The sequence below is a fragment of the Chaetodon auriga genome, chromosome 4 (assembly GCF_051107435.1).
Source record: "Chaetodon auriga isolate fChaAug3 chromosome 4, fChaAug3.hap1, whole genome shotgun sequence".
Lineage (NCBI taxonomy): Eukaryota > Metazoa > Chordata > Actinopteri > Chaetodontiformes > Chaetodontidae > Chaetodon > Chaetodon auriga.
The window spans coordinates 21,237,187-21,251,256 of NC_135077.1; the positions used below are offsets into that span (position 1 = coordinate 21,237,187).

The window sequence follows — 14,070 nt, forward strand, 5'->3', positions numbered from 1 at the left end:
GTTTTGAACATGTGTTCCCATACATTAGAGAGGATGAATACAGGAAGATAACAAGGCCAGGCACTGGAGACGCACCGATCAGTGATTGGTCCGCTTCTTCCGTCTGTCCAATCGCAGGTCAGTCCGCAAAACCAGTGGCGATCCACACAACGCAACGCCCGGCCCATCACGTTGTGCACATGGATCGGGTCGAGGTGACCACGCCACACCCAGCAGACCGAGGCAGAGTGCCTGTACCGGAGGAGCGGCTTGTGTAACAGCTGTATCAGTCAGTTGCACCGACAGCAACCAGTTGCGCCAGCACTGACTGAGCCTCGTTGAAATGTCCAGTACGCAGAGGAGGCGGCGCATGCAGCGGCCTCTCCGCGCAACAGCGGCCGACAAATAGTTGAAGATATTCGGACTCACAGTTTGTGAACAGCAGTGTTTACGGGCGCATGTTTTTGCCGTAGCTGGAGCCACTTTTTGGAGGAATGAGAGGCGCGTGCTGGGCTCTCAAAATGGGACTGTTTTTGCACGCTGTCGGCTCTGTCACCCCCACCGAGTCCGCAGCAGAAAGGGTAAGGCTGAGCAGTCAAAAACAAGGCTCTCCCTCACAGGGCTGCTAGCTAGCTGCTTACCTGCTCATGTCAGCAAACTGCCCAGCTGGACACTGACTGTCTTAATGAACAACATGCCCAGTCATTGTTACAGCACAGAACATCTGTCGTCGTCAAAGGTGTCCAGCTTTAACTTTTCTGTGCTGTCAACAAACATGTTAGCTTGCTGGCTAAGTTGAGCTGCTAGCTGCGATCGCTAACGTGCTAGCACTGTTGAAGCACAGGGACACTGGTGAGTCAGGGCCTTGATCTGTTGTGTTTATGGTGGAGGATTGACATTTTAGCCAGAAATGAGTTGCCTAAACAACAGAAGCAGTTCTTCAGGTATTAATGGAGCCACACCGGTAGACATGACAGCTAATTGCTAGCACTTATTGGTACTGGTACTGGTAGTTTTGTAGTAACCTTTAACATCAAAGCAGAAGAAAACCCCCCTTAATTCACCTGTTCTGTGTTAAGGTAATGTTCAATGTTGTCGTCCGTGTGTTAGCAATGACACTGTAGACCCAGTCATCAGGTCACCCAGCAGTTTGACCCTTTCTGGATATTAAGCTGTTTTAAAGAGAAGCAGTGCTGTATCAACATGTGTTGGGGTCTCCTCTACAGCCTCCAGACTTCCTCCTCTTCCTCTTGTTGTCCACCTCCACAGATACTGACAGAGTCTGTACATATGACAGTAATAGCAGTCATCAGAATACACAGTTTAATTCAGAGGTGATTGTACTTCTTTTTTTTTTCCTCAAATACAGCCAAGAGTCCAGGAGTCAGTCCGCTGTTTGACCTTTAATGACTTCACCTTAACCCGAGGGGTCTGCTTCAATACCTGTCCATTTCTTTCGATGCTCGTTCAGAGCAGTTTTACCTCTCTGATCCTACATGTTTTAGGGGCATGCAGTGGTTGCTGTATTACATATCGCTGTTTGTTGTGACTGCACTTAGGCTTGTATAATTTGAGTGGGTGGACTGATGTAATTTGTCAGCATGTGGTACTGCTCCTTATCACTATTTGAATTTCGTGCAGTAAAGGGTATGTTTCATCAGCCACGATCCTTGATCATGTGACAGTTCAGTGAAAGCTTGAAGGGGTGGAACTAAACTAAAACTGAGGTAGATAATTCATTTGATGCACTCTATCGGAAGTCATACAAAACAAACCATTGAGTGACCTGACGAGTGTGACGGGACATGATGAGTATGAAAACATAAACTTGCAAGCTGCTAAATGAGGCTAATGCAGTTTATCTTGATAGATTGAGTCTTGTGTTATATCAAGCATTTTTGATTATAATAATCTAAGTCTTACGTATGCAAAGCAGTAATAGACGTGCTGCAGACAGACTGTGTGGCCGTTATTGTGAATATTAGCCATCACTCCATTCATTGTGAGAAAGTACAGAGAATGATCTGTTGTCACCCTTATCTGGACTTGGCCACTACCCTCAAACGAGACATCACCCTCTTTTGTTTCATCTCTGAAGTGTCACACAAAGGTCAAAGGTTTAAGTTCCTCCGTCCAAGAGTCCTGCGAAGGCATCAAGATACAAGAGTCACAAACTAATGGACTAAATTGGCCTTCGTCCTCTTCTTCTTTGATTTTTTTTCCTGTGGGAAAAAAGTCCACTTACTCCTGTTATCACATGCAGTGTCACATACAGTGTCTGTATCTGTGTTATCAGTGCACGCATGTGTGCGTGAAACATAGAGTTACGAAACGACACGTGCAGGCAGATTCACGTTATTTCAGGACGACTTGAAGCGGTGAAATTGTGTGGGGGAACAGAACTATGTCATTTGTTAGTGGATGTAAAACTGATGGGCTGCTAGGAGACAATAGTTGCATCACATGGCCCTCGGCTGTATCTGCTATTTGCATTGATCCTTCTAGCACTTCATACAACACTGAGTCAGCTGTATTTCACCCGAGCCACAGCATTATCATAACCAGTGACCACATGGTTCTCACTGACATCCTGATTCATTTTCCTCATTAGCTCTGTTCTCATCGGCAGCTCACAGCATATATTTTCCACTCCTCGGCGTGGTCCAGTATTTGGTCAGTGTGGTATGTGCAGGGGCTGTTGTTTCAAAAACTTTGCAGCCTTTTTGTTTTTCTTGACATAGCTGGTCACAGTAGGTATAAGAAACAGTTACTATAAAGGCAAATAGTTGTTGGGTTGTCTTTTTAGTTAATACTCTAAGAGCTTGTAAAGCTGAGTTAACAACTACTGTCACCCAACATCATGGGGTAAAGTTAGCTGACAGTGTAAGCCACCGATGCTCCGCCGCCTGTACCACAGACACATAAATCTCATATTTCAGAGGTCCAACAAAGTCTTGAAAAGGCTTAATTTGAACTGTTACGTTTTCAAAGTCAGGTCACATGCTTGAATTCAAATATGCTCCTTAAAAAATACTTGATTTTCCACATAATCTGGTGTTTCATCTGCACAGTCACTCGAAAACGAAAATCTTTTAGTATTTGAAATGAAAAGATCCTGTGTTCATATATGTTTGTTGTTTCCTGCCGTTAAAATTCCGTTAATAATCGTGATCAAAATGTAGAATCAAAGCTGAAACAGCTGGTTAAATAAACAGTGAAGTCATACATTGACTCCTGTGGGTGCAAAGAACTCTGAAAACTGTTTCTGCAGTTGCATTTATAGTCCTTCTCTTGGATGAGATGTGACGATAAAGAGCCCAGGAGTCGGGGAATTTTTGGTTTAGATACCTTGAAAATCCTTGAAAAGTTCTTGAATTGTACTCTTAAAAAGCTCTGTGGACCTTGATGTTTGTATATCGCTGCTTTTATACAACGCTCCCTAAGTGCAAGATCACCAGTCTCAAAAAATGTCCAGAAAATCTCCTTTAAACATGAAAACCTCCTCATAGGATCACATCAAAAGTCTAAATGTTCAGACGAACATGAATGATGTAAAACAATATTTGCATATGTGTGAAACTTAAGTAATAAGTCCAACGTGAATGTTCTGCTTGAACTCAGCAGCAGATCTGTGTCAAAGCTCGGCTGTACTAATTAAATAGTAACAGCTAGAGTTTGTCTTCATCTTGTACTGAAAAGTGCCGGCAAACATACTGCCTGTTCTAACTTTTAGATAAAATGAGGCAACCGGAGTTCATTGAACCGAGCCTGCTCAGCTGTGGAGATTTGGAAGACGCTCTCTGAGGGAAGGTCTGCTATTAACGGTTGCTAGAAATGCGTCAGCAGTGTTTTGTTCTGCATAACCTTGATGACTATGAAAGAGCACCTTTCTTTGTTGCAGGACAGAATAATAAATACGGGGTCAGTGAGGTCTTTACGTGCATCGCCTAACTTGCCAAGTCCTCCAGGCCTGTGCCAAGTGGATCAACTCTGACTGTGTGCAGTCAAGAATTAACCAAGAGCTGAAGCCACTTATCTGTGGGAGCAGCGTTCAATAGTCACCGGGGGATTTTTTTCAAACAGCTCTCATTGTCTGCTCATTTCAACAGCTGCTCATTAGTAAGGTTGATTAGTTTCTAATGCAGCAATAATTTCTGGGACGGTAACCAAATCTGCCCTAAATCTGGCGTAGCATGAGAGAGATGGATTGTTTCAGTGTTGCCTGTTTGGATGGGGGACAGAGGAATCTGGTCTGTCCGGATTCTTTGCTCGCTCACCGTCTGTCTCGCAGGATCAGCAGAAAATAAGTTGCTCCGGGATGGTGTCAGGTGAACTAGATTCCTTTTCAGATTTGCTGTTTGATTCCTGTGACAGAAGTTAGATTAGAACAGACGCCTTTTCTGTCTGGAGGCCTGCTCGCGAACCCCGGACCCACCCCAGCTCTCAGGCTGGAGACCCAAACAGTCTCGATGGTTATCGGTATCGAGTTGCACCAAATGGTGGAGCGTAGCGGGTGAGTCAGTGAAAACAGCTGAAGTTATCAGAGACAAAGCGGAGGACACGAACATCATGCGTTTAGTTCGCGGAAAGTGAAATCTGTCTCTGCTTTGCTGGCTTTGAAACAGCTGCAGAGAAATGATTCATCCTTCAGCTTTGGCTGCATGTTTAATGTCAGCAGTTTGGTTTGTGCTGATGTGTTACTGCTCTGTCTCCGGCTTTTCTCGCCGTTCTCTCACTGCCTCACACTTTACACACGCATGCACGCACACACACACACACACACACACACACACACACACACCTCTCACTACTCTGTACGCCTTATTATCATACGGCGGCCCAGCTAGGAGCTCGCTCTCTGCTGCTGCTTGGAAATTTCCGTAGAGCAATCCTTGTCCACTGTTTGGCCCGTGTGTGTGTGTGTGTGTGTGTGTGTGTGTGTGTGTGTGTGTGTGTGTGTGTGTGTGTGGGTCGAGTGGACAGAGAGAGAGGGAGTGCGAGTATGTTTGAGAGCTGTTTGACTTGTCCCCTCTGTGGGATAATGACCCGTGAGGTGCAGGGACTCGTCTGGGATTTTTGGACCCTGGATCATCATGCCTCACAATCTGGGACCTGCACCGGTAAACTTTAGAGAGACAAACCGTCCTTACGTTAGAACTTTGGTGAGCTAATCATTAAGCTAATCTGGGAGAAAACCTCTGAGGAATCATTCCTGGAAAAATCCATGGACCTTTCTCAGGGGAGGATTGTGATTACAGCGCTGTCTTTTCTTCTGGCACCATGCAGATCTGTCTGATGTGATTAGCGTCGCCTGTGACCTTTCACAACTTAACTTTTCTCAGGTGTGATGGATGTGCTCGGTCGGGCTAACTTTTGATCAGTCAGAGCTATTGTTTTGCTGTATTGACAGTAGCGGACTGTTGGAGTGGAGACTGATGCCTTATTGATTTTGGATGAAAGTGGTCTGTTGTGTCAAACACCCTCAGACATTTTCCAGGTTTGGACTGCGGCTCAGCTGAACCTTTAACTTGAAATTGTGTTTCAGATCTCAGGCGACATTGTTAGTGTCTTGTGCTGGCTGCTAGTCAGAACTTTGGGCTCGGTATGGGCCTGAAGCACAGATGAAATTCTGGCAGCACGAGTGCTGAGGATGTTAACTCCAGATGAAATGTTGGCTACTCGATATCTGCAGGGTTATTCAGGGCTGTGTTTGCATATGTAATTATCACCACCTTTCCAAAATAATTGACATGTTTTGCACCGTTGAGTATCACCTCTGTTTTCTGTGTGCATTGCATGGTGGGACAGTCGTGTACATCAGCATCACGCCATGCTAACTTTCTGTGAGTGAGCTCTGTTTTGTCATTTTGTCGGTGTGTGCGCGCTGCTTCTTGTTGAGAACCTGTTTCAAAGTATATGCATTTATGCATTTGTGCATGGCGTGTAAAGTCCACGGTGAAGTAGCTCCAGACGACATTTTCACTTGTCAAAGTAAAAGCACAGAAAATGATGAAATGAATGATGCCTGAATTCCATTTCGCTGCTTCAGTGTCAGGGACCTGGTGTTGTCCCTGCTGGCTCGCTGTCGCTCTGTCGTGGCTTGCTGGGACAATTGAACAGAACAGAGCCATCATTAACTTTATTAGTGACACCTTTGCTGTTCGTGCTCTGACAAAAGGCAAGAAATGACTCGACACTGATGCTCTAACGATGGCAGAGCAGTGAGGGCTCTAGCTGGTGCATGTTTTCATCTTGTAACAGTGGACCGTGAAATTAAAATCACATCAAATAAAGCTCGAATGAAACATTTACTGTAGATCTAAAAAGGAGAGGACTGAAGTGAGTAGACAACTGAAACTAAACACAGTTGAATGAAACATTAACATTCAGAACACGACAAACTGCAAATGTTCATGCTGAATCTGACGGGCAGGACAGGCCGCTTCCTCAGAATGAGGCTAAAGTGACAGCAGCAGTATACTCATGAACGGCTCATGAACAGGGTGACGGCCTTACGCGACCTTAGTCAACCATTTGATTTTTTTACCGTTACACATTTCAGGAAACACCCGATGGGGCTGTGTAGCTGGAGGATGAACGGAGCACAATGTGTACAGTGTCCTGTGTTTAACCTAAAGTCACATATTTACTTTATTGCACACTGGTTGATCTCAATGCAGGCTGTCCTGTCGCTGTACTTTGAGTGTTCCTGTTGATCATTGTAAAACACAGAAGAAATGTCATTGTGTGTGTTTTTTCTGCTCACTCTAACCTGTTGCTACAGGATAATATTTCTGTGTCTGTGCTGCTCTCTTGCAGAGCCTGCTGCACTGTGAAGGCATTAACAACCAGAGCTACATCTGTGAGTCCGGCCACTGCTGTGGGGAGTCTCAGTGCTGCAGCTACTACTACGAGCTCTGGTGTAAGTATCCTGCTTTTCCTTCACCTCTCTCTCTGTATCCACAATATTCCAAGCCCCCATGATCCCTTGTGTGAATAATAGGTGCGACTTCCAGTCCTGTCACACCTTGACCAAGTTATTGTCTTCAGACCTCTGTCAAAGCTGATGATCCAGATGTGTCTGGGCCCGCTGAGTTGCAAGCAGATCATCTGGACGTCGGATGATTTGACATTGGATGTTTTATTTGACCTTTTGAGACCACATACATGTACATGTCTCCAAAGTGTTTATTTTTCACACGTGCTTCAGAGATTAGTGGATGAGCTCTGCCCCAGACTCATTTCCTTTTTAGCTTTGGTAAGAAATCAACCTGAAGTGTAAAATAAGACTAATTCAGACACAAGAAAATTCAGTCATTCTCTGACCAATAGTTGTAGAGTGGTAACAGTAGACACCTACCTAAAATAGATTTCATTCCGCTGGGTTTTAAATGTCCCAGTTCCTGTGTTTAACAATGGTTTCAAAAGTTCAAAAGTCCTTGAAAATGGTCCAGATTCTTTCCAGACATCTGACCACAGAGAAACGTTCCCCCTTAAGCAGATAAATACGAAAGCAGCCTTCCACTGTCAACGTCTGCATCATTCTGCACCGTGAGGCTCAAACAGACAAGTGAGGGAACTATAAGCAAGCACAGTGTTGAAGGGCACTTCAAATGTGAAATGAACTGTGTCGTGCAGGTGTGTTCTCTGTGAGCTTTGCCTCATTCCCAGTTTTTCAACATTTTTAACATGTGATGTACCGTCATGTATGTTTGAGTGCATTGTTGAACATCTTACTCTTAAATTCACTAAACCAGCACTGTTTGATCATGAGCGTGACATTAAACTGATACAGACTCAGATCCAGAATGCGCCGTGTGTGAGTGACTGCCTCATTGGTCGGCTGGCATCCCTTACCTGTCAATGCTGGCATGATGAAGTTCACCCTCCACTCCTCCAGCAAGTCCCTAAGTGCCCTCCATCACTGGGGTTAAGGAGTGAATCGCTGTATATGTACAAGACGGAGTGTGTGTCCGTTTCCAAAATGCTCTGTGTAACAGTGTGAGAATGGTGCAGTAATGATGCTACATGTGCTCGACGGGCTCTTCGTGGCATTTTCAGCATTTGTGCTGTGGTAGAAGGCGGCCGCGTGGCCACAAAATGTTACAATAATCAACTAAAATGATGAACTGCGTCGAACAGAAGACACATTTCACTTCACAGTCTATGCATTCATGAATATATGTTGGCATCTTGATTTGAACAAGGTTGGTAATAAAGCATGCAGGACTTAAAGCTGAAGATCTGAAATGCTGCATTTATATTCCTTGATGACTGTGCAGCGCCAGGAGAGACGCGCTGCACTGAGCGCTGAGCATTTACATTCTTACTGTCCAGACACACGGACTGCATTGCCCCGTAGTCCTTGAAGTGAATTTCCCACATTTTTGTGTGTCGACATAGTAGCGTCCCACTCATTTCAAGCACACAGTCAACACAAACCGACCCATGTTTCAAGCCTCACTCATTTTTGCTCCTCGCTGCTGTTTAGACTGGATTCTAGACAGTACAGTTCCACAGATAATTCCTTTGTAGGAAACTAGGACTTAATAAATATATTGAGATTTCTCTTACTGTCTTTATTACTATGCAACCTGTTGAGATCATGGGCATCCTTTATTTTTTTTGCCATTTATTTTCCTGCAAGGTTAGACCGGAGTATTTCAGACAGCATTTACAAATATGCCTGTCAGTGCTTTGTTGTATGATAAGAGCAAACTTCAGTGATGCTTGAATTGATTGTATGGCATAAAATTCCTAGTGCAACACATACAATGCATACGTGTATGTTTGACTGTGTTAGAACAGCTGTTGGCAGGATTTGATCTGCATGTTTGTGTTAGCAGCAGGCCCTTCATGTTACATCAGCGCAGGCTATGACAGTCAGACTTAATGGATATTATAGACCACAATCTCTCCTGTTTAAATCTTTTCATCTGTCATATTCACGTTTTATCCACTGTGTTGGAGTTCCACTGCAAACACAACCTGACTGTCGGTTTTTCTCTCACTGCAGGGTTTTGGCTGGTTTGGGCCATCATCTTCATTTTGAGCTGTTGCTGTGTGTGTCACCATCGGCGCACCAAACACCGGCTACAGCAGCAACAACGGCAGCATGAGATCAACCTCATCGCTTACCGTGAAGCACACAACTACCCCTCTGTGCCCTTCTACTTCAGTAAGAGCCCCCCCACTGGAACACACATCACCTGATGATGGAGCTTCATATATGACGTGTTGCATGCATGACCCAGTGACTGTATACAGAGCGCTGCCTGCCCAGCACCAAACAGCAGACAGAGTTAGTGCCCAGCTCGTGAACACAGTGGAGCGTTTAATGGCTCAAGAGCCAGATGTTTTCCTCAGGAGTTGGTGAAGACAGAACAGCTAAAAGCGGTGTGATTTTTGGTCGTACCTTTGCCAAATGAAAGGAAACATGACTACAAATGAGTGCTAGTGTTGCTCTGGAACTGCCGGATGTGCAGAGAGACCTCAACATTAGGTGAAATTAGCGTTGTTGTGTTTGCAGCTTGGTGGTGCTGCCCCCCCATGGCACAAAAAAGAATGAGTTTTTTTTAGATGATGCCAGTTCCAAGCCACCCAGTGAACGGGCTCATACACAACTTTGATCAGTTTTTAATTCTCAACTTCTCGGGTTTGTTCGAGGGAGATCCTTCACCGCTCTTAGCTTGGAAGAGCTGTCAGTTGTTTTTTGTCAAGCAATTGCCACACGGTACACATTAATCCCCCCCAAGTGCAAACAGCGTATAATTTGTTTGGTCATACACGTTTTTATATACATGTTTATTACTAAGCTTTACCAGCTGCAGTGCATGATTTAGAGAATACCTGTGTCTGTTGTGCTTATTGCTGTACTTACATCAAACTGAGGAATTAGTGACAAGCAAAGCAGTGGTGCCTGACTCAAATGTAATGTTTGCACTGAGAAGTATCCCTGGTTTCACACAGCGTCAGAACCTTCCCTGTTTGCGTGCCCCAGTTTTCAGGAAATGGCCAGCATTGCTCTCTTGGTACCTTGCCAGTGTTGCAACACCATCCCAGTGCTGCAACAGCCCTGAGCAAGGAGCTGACCCAGAAATGAGCTTGTTTTGTCACATTTCTCCCCCTATTGCTTTGGGAATGCTTGAATAGTGCTCTGGGAAGTTCAGGAGGGTCACGCTGAAATTTTAGGGGTCAGACAGTGTTGTTTATTTAAAGGAAAAACACACCCGTGTAACTGTTGCTTACTTCGCAAACTGTCTTTAGTTGTGTCCATTTTCTTCAGTGTATATGCAAATTTGTCCTTTTTTTCTACTCAAAGTTTTTTTTTTTCCATCTTTTTCTATTCAGGGTTTCTGCCAAACTACCTCCTGCCCGACTATGAAGAGGTGGTCAACCGGCCACCAACTCCTCCCCCTCCATACAGTGCCTTACACACAGGCCCAACCTCAGTGGCCTCCAGTCCACTGGCCACTGAGCAGCAGGAGGGACACTGTCCGACCATCCAGCCCGCTCCGGTGCCTCCGGTCTCTGACAGTCTGTGTTGCAGACCCAGCATAGAGGAACCACAACCCCCCACCTTAGACTTTAGGCCAAAGCCTGACAACAAGCCCACACAGACAACACAAGATTCAGACGTGATACTGCTGTCAGATGGGCTCAACAGAGAGGGACTTACCAACCAGGAGAAAAGAAGTGGAAATGGGGACGACTCCTGCAAGGACCCCCTGCTGAAGGACCTGTCAGAGGGTTGCACTGAGGACAAAGATAGACTCCCCAATGGAAGGAGGAGGCGATTCACAGGGGACTCTGGGATTGAGGTGTGTGTGTGCGGCATGCGTGGTAGCAGTGGTTTCAGTGGAGCTGGAGGGACAGGCCAGGAAGGCAAGGAGTTGAGGGAGCTGGAGAGCCTGCTGGGGCGTGAGAGAGACAAGGAGGAGGAGGAGGCGGAGGAAGAGGAGGAGGGGGGTGACTTTTGCGACAGCTGCGGTCATCGAGCCTCCTTCAGTGTGGAGGAGGAGCAGGCGCTGGGTGGGCCGGAGAGGCGGCCTGCACGTGGGCCGGCAGGACCCCCTCAGCCGGCTCACCAGGTAGGCAGCGCCTCCCTCCACCCTCCGGTGTGCCTTCTCCTCCACACCATCAACGAGCAGGAGGGGCCGCACCACAGCACCAGCACTGAGCCGCAGGGCTGAAACCCAGTCAACGCACCTTTGTGTCATAGAGGGAAGGAGAGCACTTGACACAGAGCATGGAGGCATATGCTTTTGTATCCGAGCAAGTGTTCGATGTCTAAATACTTTCTAGGTGAGTATTTTTATGAATGTGTGCATCTTAGATAAAACAGGTGTGGGAGCAGGAAGTGGACTCTCAGCTGAAAATGACTTGAGATCCAGTGGTTGAGAAAGCCGCCTCCTCCCCATGCTGGAACAGTGGCCTTAACCTGTGTATTTTGGGTTATATTTGGGCAGTACACGCCCTTTTAACAGCCTGTGGCAAGTGAGACCTCTCACACCGCACACTTATATACACACACACACGCACACACACGCAGTCATTCAGTTGTCCTTCTCAGGCAACGGAAGCTACTGATGCACAGTTAAAGACGTGACAGCTGAAGCTGTGACATCAGGACAGGACAATCACTGCCCAGGATGAACGCAGCTCTGCTCACCAGGTGCTTGCAACAGTTCTGCAGAGCCGTTCTCTGCAGGCAGGAAACCACAAAGTAAAAAAAAAAATAACATTTTGGATGAGTGCAATGTGGAATTACCACAGTATGTGCTTATGCAAACTGTACAGGGACAATAGAACAAGACTGTGTGGGCTCTCTCGTCAGACTCATGCTTCTGAAAGTGCTTTTTCAGCCATTGAAAACCGCTCTGCCTTGTGTCTGTTTTTGTTGCTCTCTATCTGCCTTGCTACTGTAGTGATAGAGAAGTATAAGTGCATTAGCAAATCTTCATGTGAGCAGTTCCTATTTTGCACAAAGTGTATTTATCTTTATAAATGAAGCTTGTTAGCTGAGAAATAATCAAAACCCAAAATTCGTACCTTCATTAATTCAGTCTTGAATTGCATTATATGATTAGTCTCTTTGGGTTTTGTTGCAACTTCTTTAAAAAAATGGACCTGTCTGACTTGTTAGGATTTGCAACACTTTGAACACAGTCATTAAAGATTCATTTAATGACTGTTTGTCGTATGTGCCTACCAAAAAAAAAGCTGATTTTTGATGAGCAATGATGCGCTGCAGTGAAGCTGAGAGACCATCAGGAAGCAGGTACCAAAACCCAAGAAAAGAATATTTAGCTTCTTAGAGATTACGACTGCGATGGGCAACGTCAGACCTCAAAGTTTACTGTCAGTCACTTCAGTAGATCACCAAACTCACCAGCTTTTCACACGAGCACAATCTTACCATGTTTTCATTGTGGTATTCATTAATGACTTCAGTCGACTCGTGTGGACAAAATGATTTGTCAAGTGTTTTTTTTTTTTTTAAATCAGTGCCGATTGTCTGCATTTGTCCTGTTCCGTCTGGCAGAGGAAATGCTCTTTTTGGAAAAAAAAACTGCAACCTTAAAATAATTTTTCAATGTATGTGTATTAGGTTTCCATCATTTTAAGGGATCTGCATCCCGTATTCAACTTTATATGAAGGTTATTAAGCCCATAATTGTCATGGTTGTGGAGCACATGACCAGAGCTTACACGCAAATAATTTGTAACGGAAACATGCAACCCATCCCTCAAAAAACAGAAAAAAAAAATTATTAACAGTTGCAGCCTGTAGTTTTGATGTAGAATAACCAAAACAATGATGCAAAGACGAGTAATCAAAGAATGAGATAAGATAACAGTGTTGGTTGTCCTTGGTTATTCTTTATACCTTAAGATAATAAAAGTAATAAAAGTTATCAGTTACATCAATATATCTTCTGTGGAAGACTCGTCCGTTTGAACTGCCTTTAAGAGCTTGAATGTTTCAAGTTGAACCTTTAAATACAAATGTTACTGGAGGTGCAAAACAGTAGATGATTGATGATGAATGTGCAATGAAGGATGCCACTGATCAGAAAATGTACATGCTGTGTGAAACCTTTCCAAATTGAGAGAAGTCACATTTTGTTTGCCTGCTCTTGAGGAGCTGAACTGATGCTACATGCCATTGTGCCCTGCAAATCGTATTTTTTTCCAGACGTTCCTTGGGGCACCTTCAAAAATGCACACATTGCTATGTCTGCAAAGCACAAATTGTTCAGCCATTGATCTCACAGATTTCTGTATGCCCCAAAAATCCATCTAACTGAAGATGTCTCCCATATAGGTTTCCAGCACAATTTAAATTGTGTCTGTATTGACGGTAAGAGGACTGAATTTTACCCATCAATGCCTGAACACACTCTAAAGTGCTTTATATGTTAATGCTTTCAGTGAGCTAGAAAGTCATATTGTCTAATTGTGGTACACTTCGTACCAAGATGAGCTATTTTTCACATCAGCTGAATCCTTAAGAAAAATTATTGGAACTGTATTCAATTTCAAAACCACTGTATATTTGCAAATTGTGTATAATATTCTGTAACATGTTTGTGAACCAAATAGTCGCTTTCATAATTCTTATGAAATCAGTAGCTTTATTCTCATGGACAGATTTGTTTTCTCATTGTGGGTATTCTGATTTTTTTCTGTTTAGAAAAGCTTTAACTTCTTTTGAGACTTATCCTGAAGTTGTGTGAAGGGTATGTTTGACTAACAGTGCAGTAGATGACTTGTTAACAAGATCAGGGGCCTCTCGCCAAAGACACGTCTTCTGTCTTCACCAGTGTGTGTCAGGTGGATTTGCACATGTTCTTTGAATGTTCAGATCATAAAGCCATTTATTACAACAACCCAGATTGATGTATGTTCAATAAACGTGTCATTTTAAATTCAAGCTGACTCTTTTCTTGTCAACACTGAGTTGGTTTTTTGCGTGGGAAACTATGCTTGCACTTCTCAAGAAATGGACTAAATAACTAAATATATGAAATCCAACATGTTGATTAGACTTTGAGTGCATCCGGGCGCAGCTGTGGTTCCAGGCAGTGA

At 44.4% G+C, this 14,070-nt stretch overlaps 1 protein-coding gene across 1 annotated transcript; it reads left to right on the top strand.

Annotated features, from left to right (window-relative positions):
- Window positions 1-144: 144 nt before the first annotated feature.
- On the top strand, window positions 145-13,913 carry wbp1lb (WW domain binding protein 1-like b). The gene is made up of 4 exons (XM_076729583.1): window positions 145-560; window positions 6,799-6,901; window positions 8,996-9,157; window positions 10,330-13,913. The coding sequence occupies exons 1-4, from the start codon at window positions 474-476 to the stop codon at window positions 11,169-11,171; spliced, it is 1,194 nt and encodes a 397-aa protein (XP_076585698.1). The 5' UTR covers window positions 145-473; the 3' UTR covers window positions 11,172-13,913.
- The last annotated feature ends 157 nt before the right edge of the window (window positions 13,914-14,070 follow it).

Bases quoted from the DNA above. Each gene is read 5' to 3' on its own strand.
- wbp1lb (XM_076729583.1), top strand. From the start codon at position 474: ATGAGAGGCGCGTGCTGGGCTCTCAAAATGGGACTGTTTTTGCACGCT. The intron at 561-6,798 runs GTAAGGCTGAGC...GCTCTCTTGCAG, and splicing joins CCGAGTCCGCAGCAGAAAGG to AGCCTGCTGCACTGTGAAGG. The intron at 6,902-8,995 runs GTAAGTATCCTG...CTCTCACTGCAG, and splicing joins CTACTACTACGAGCTCTGGT to GGTTTTGGCTGGTTTGGGCC.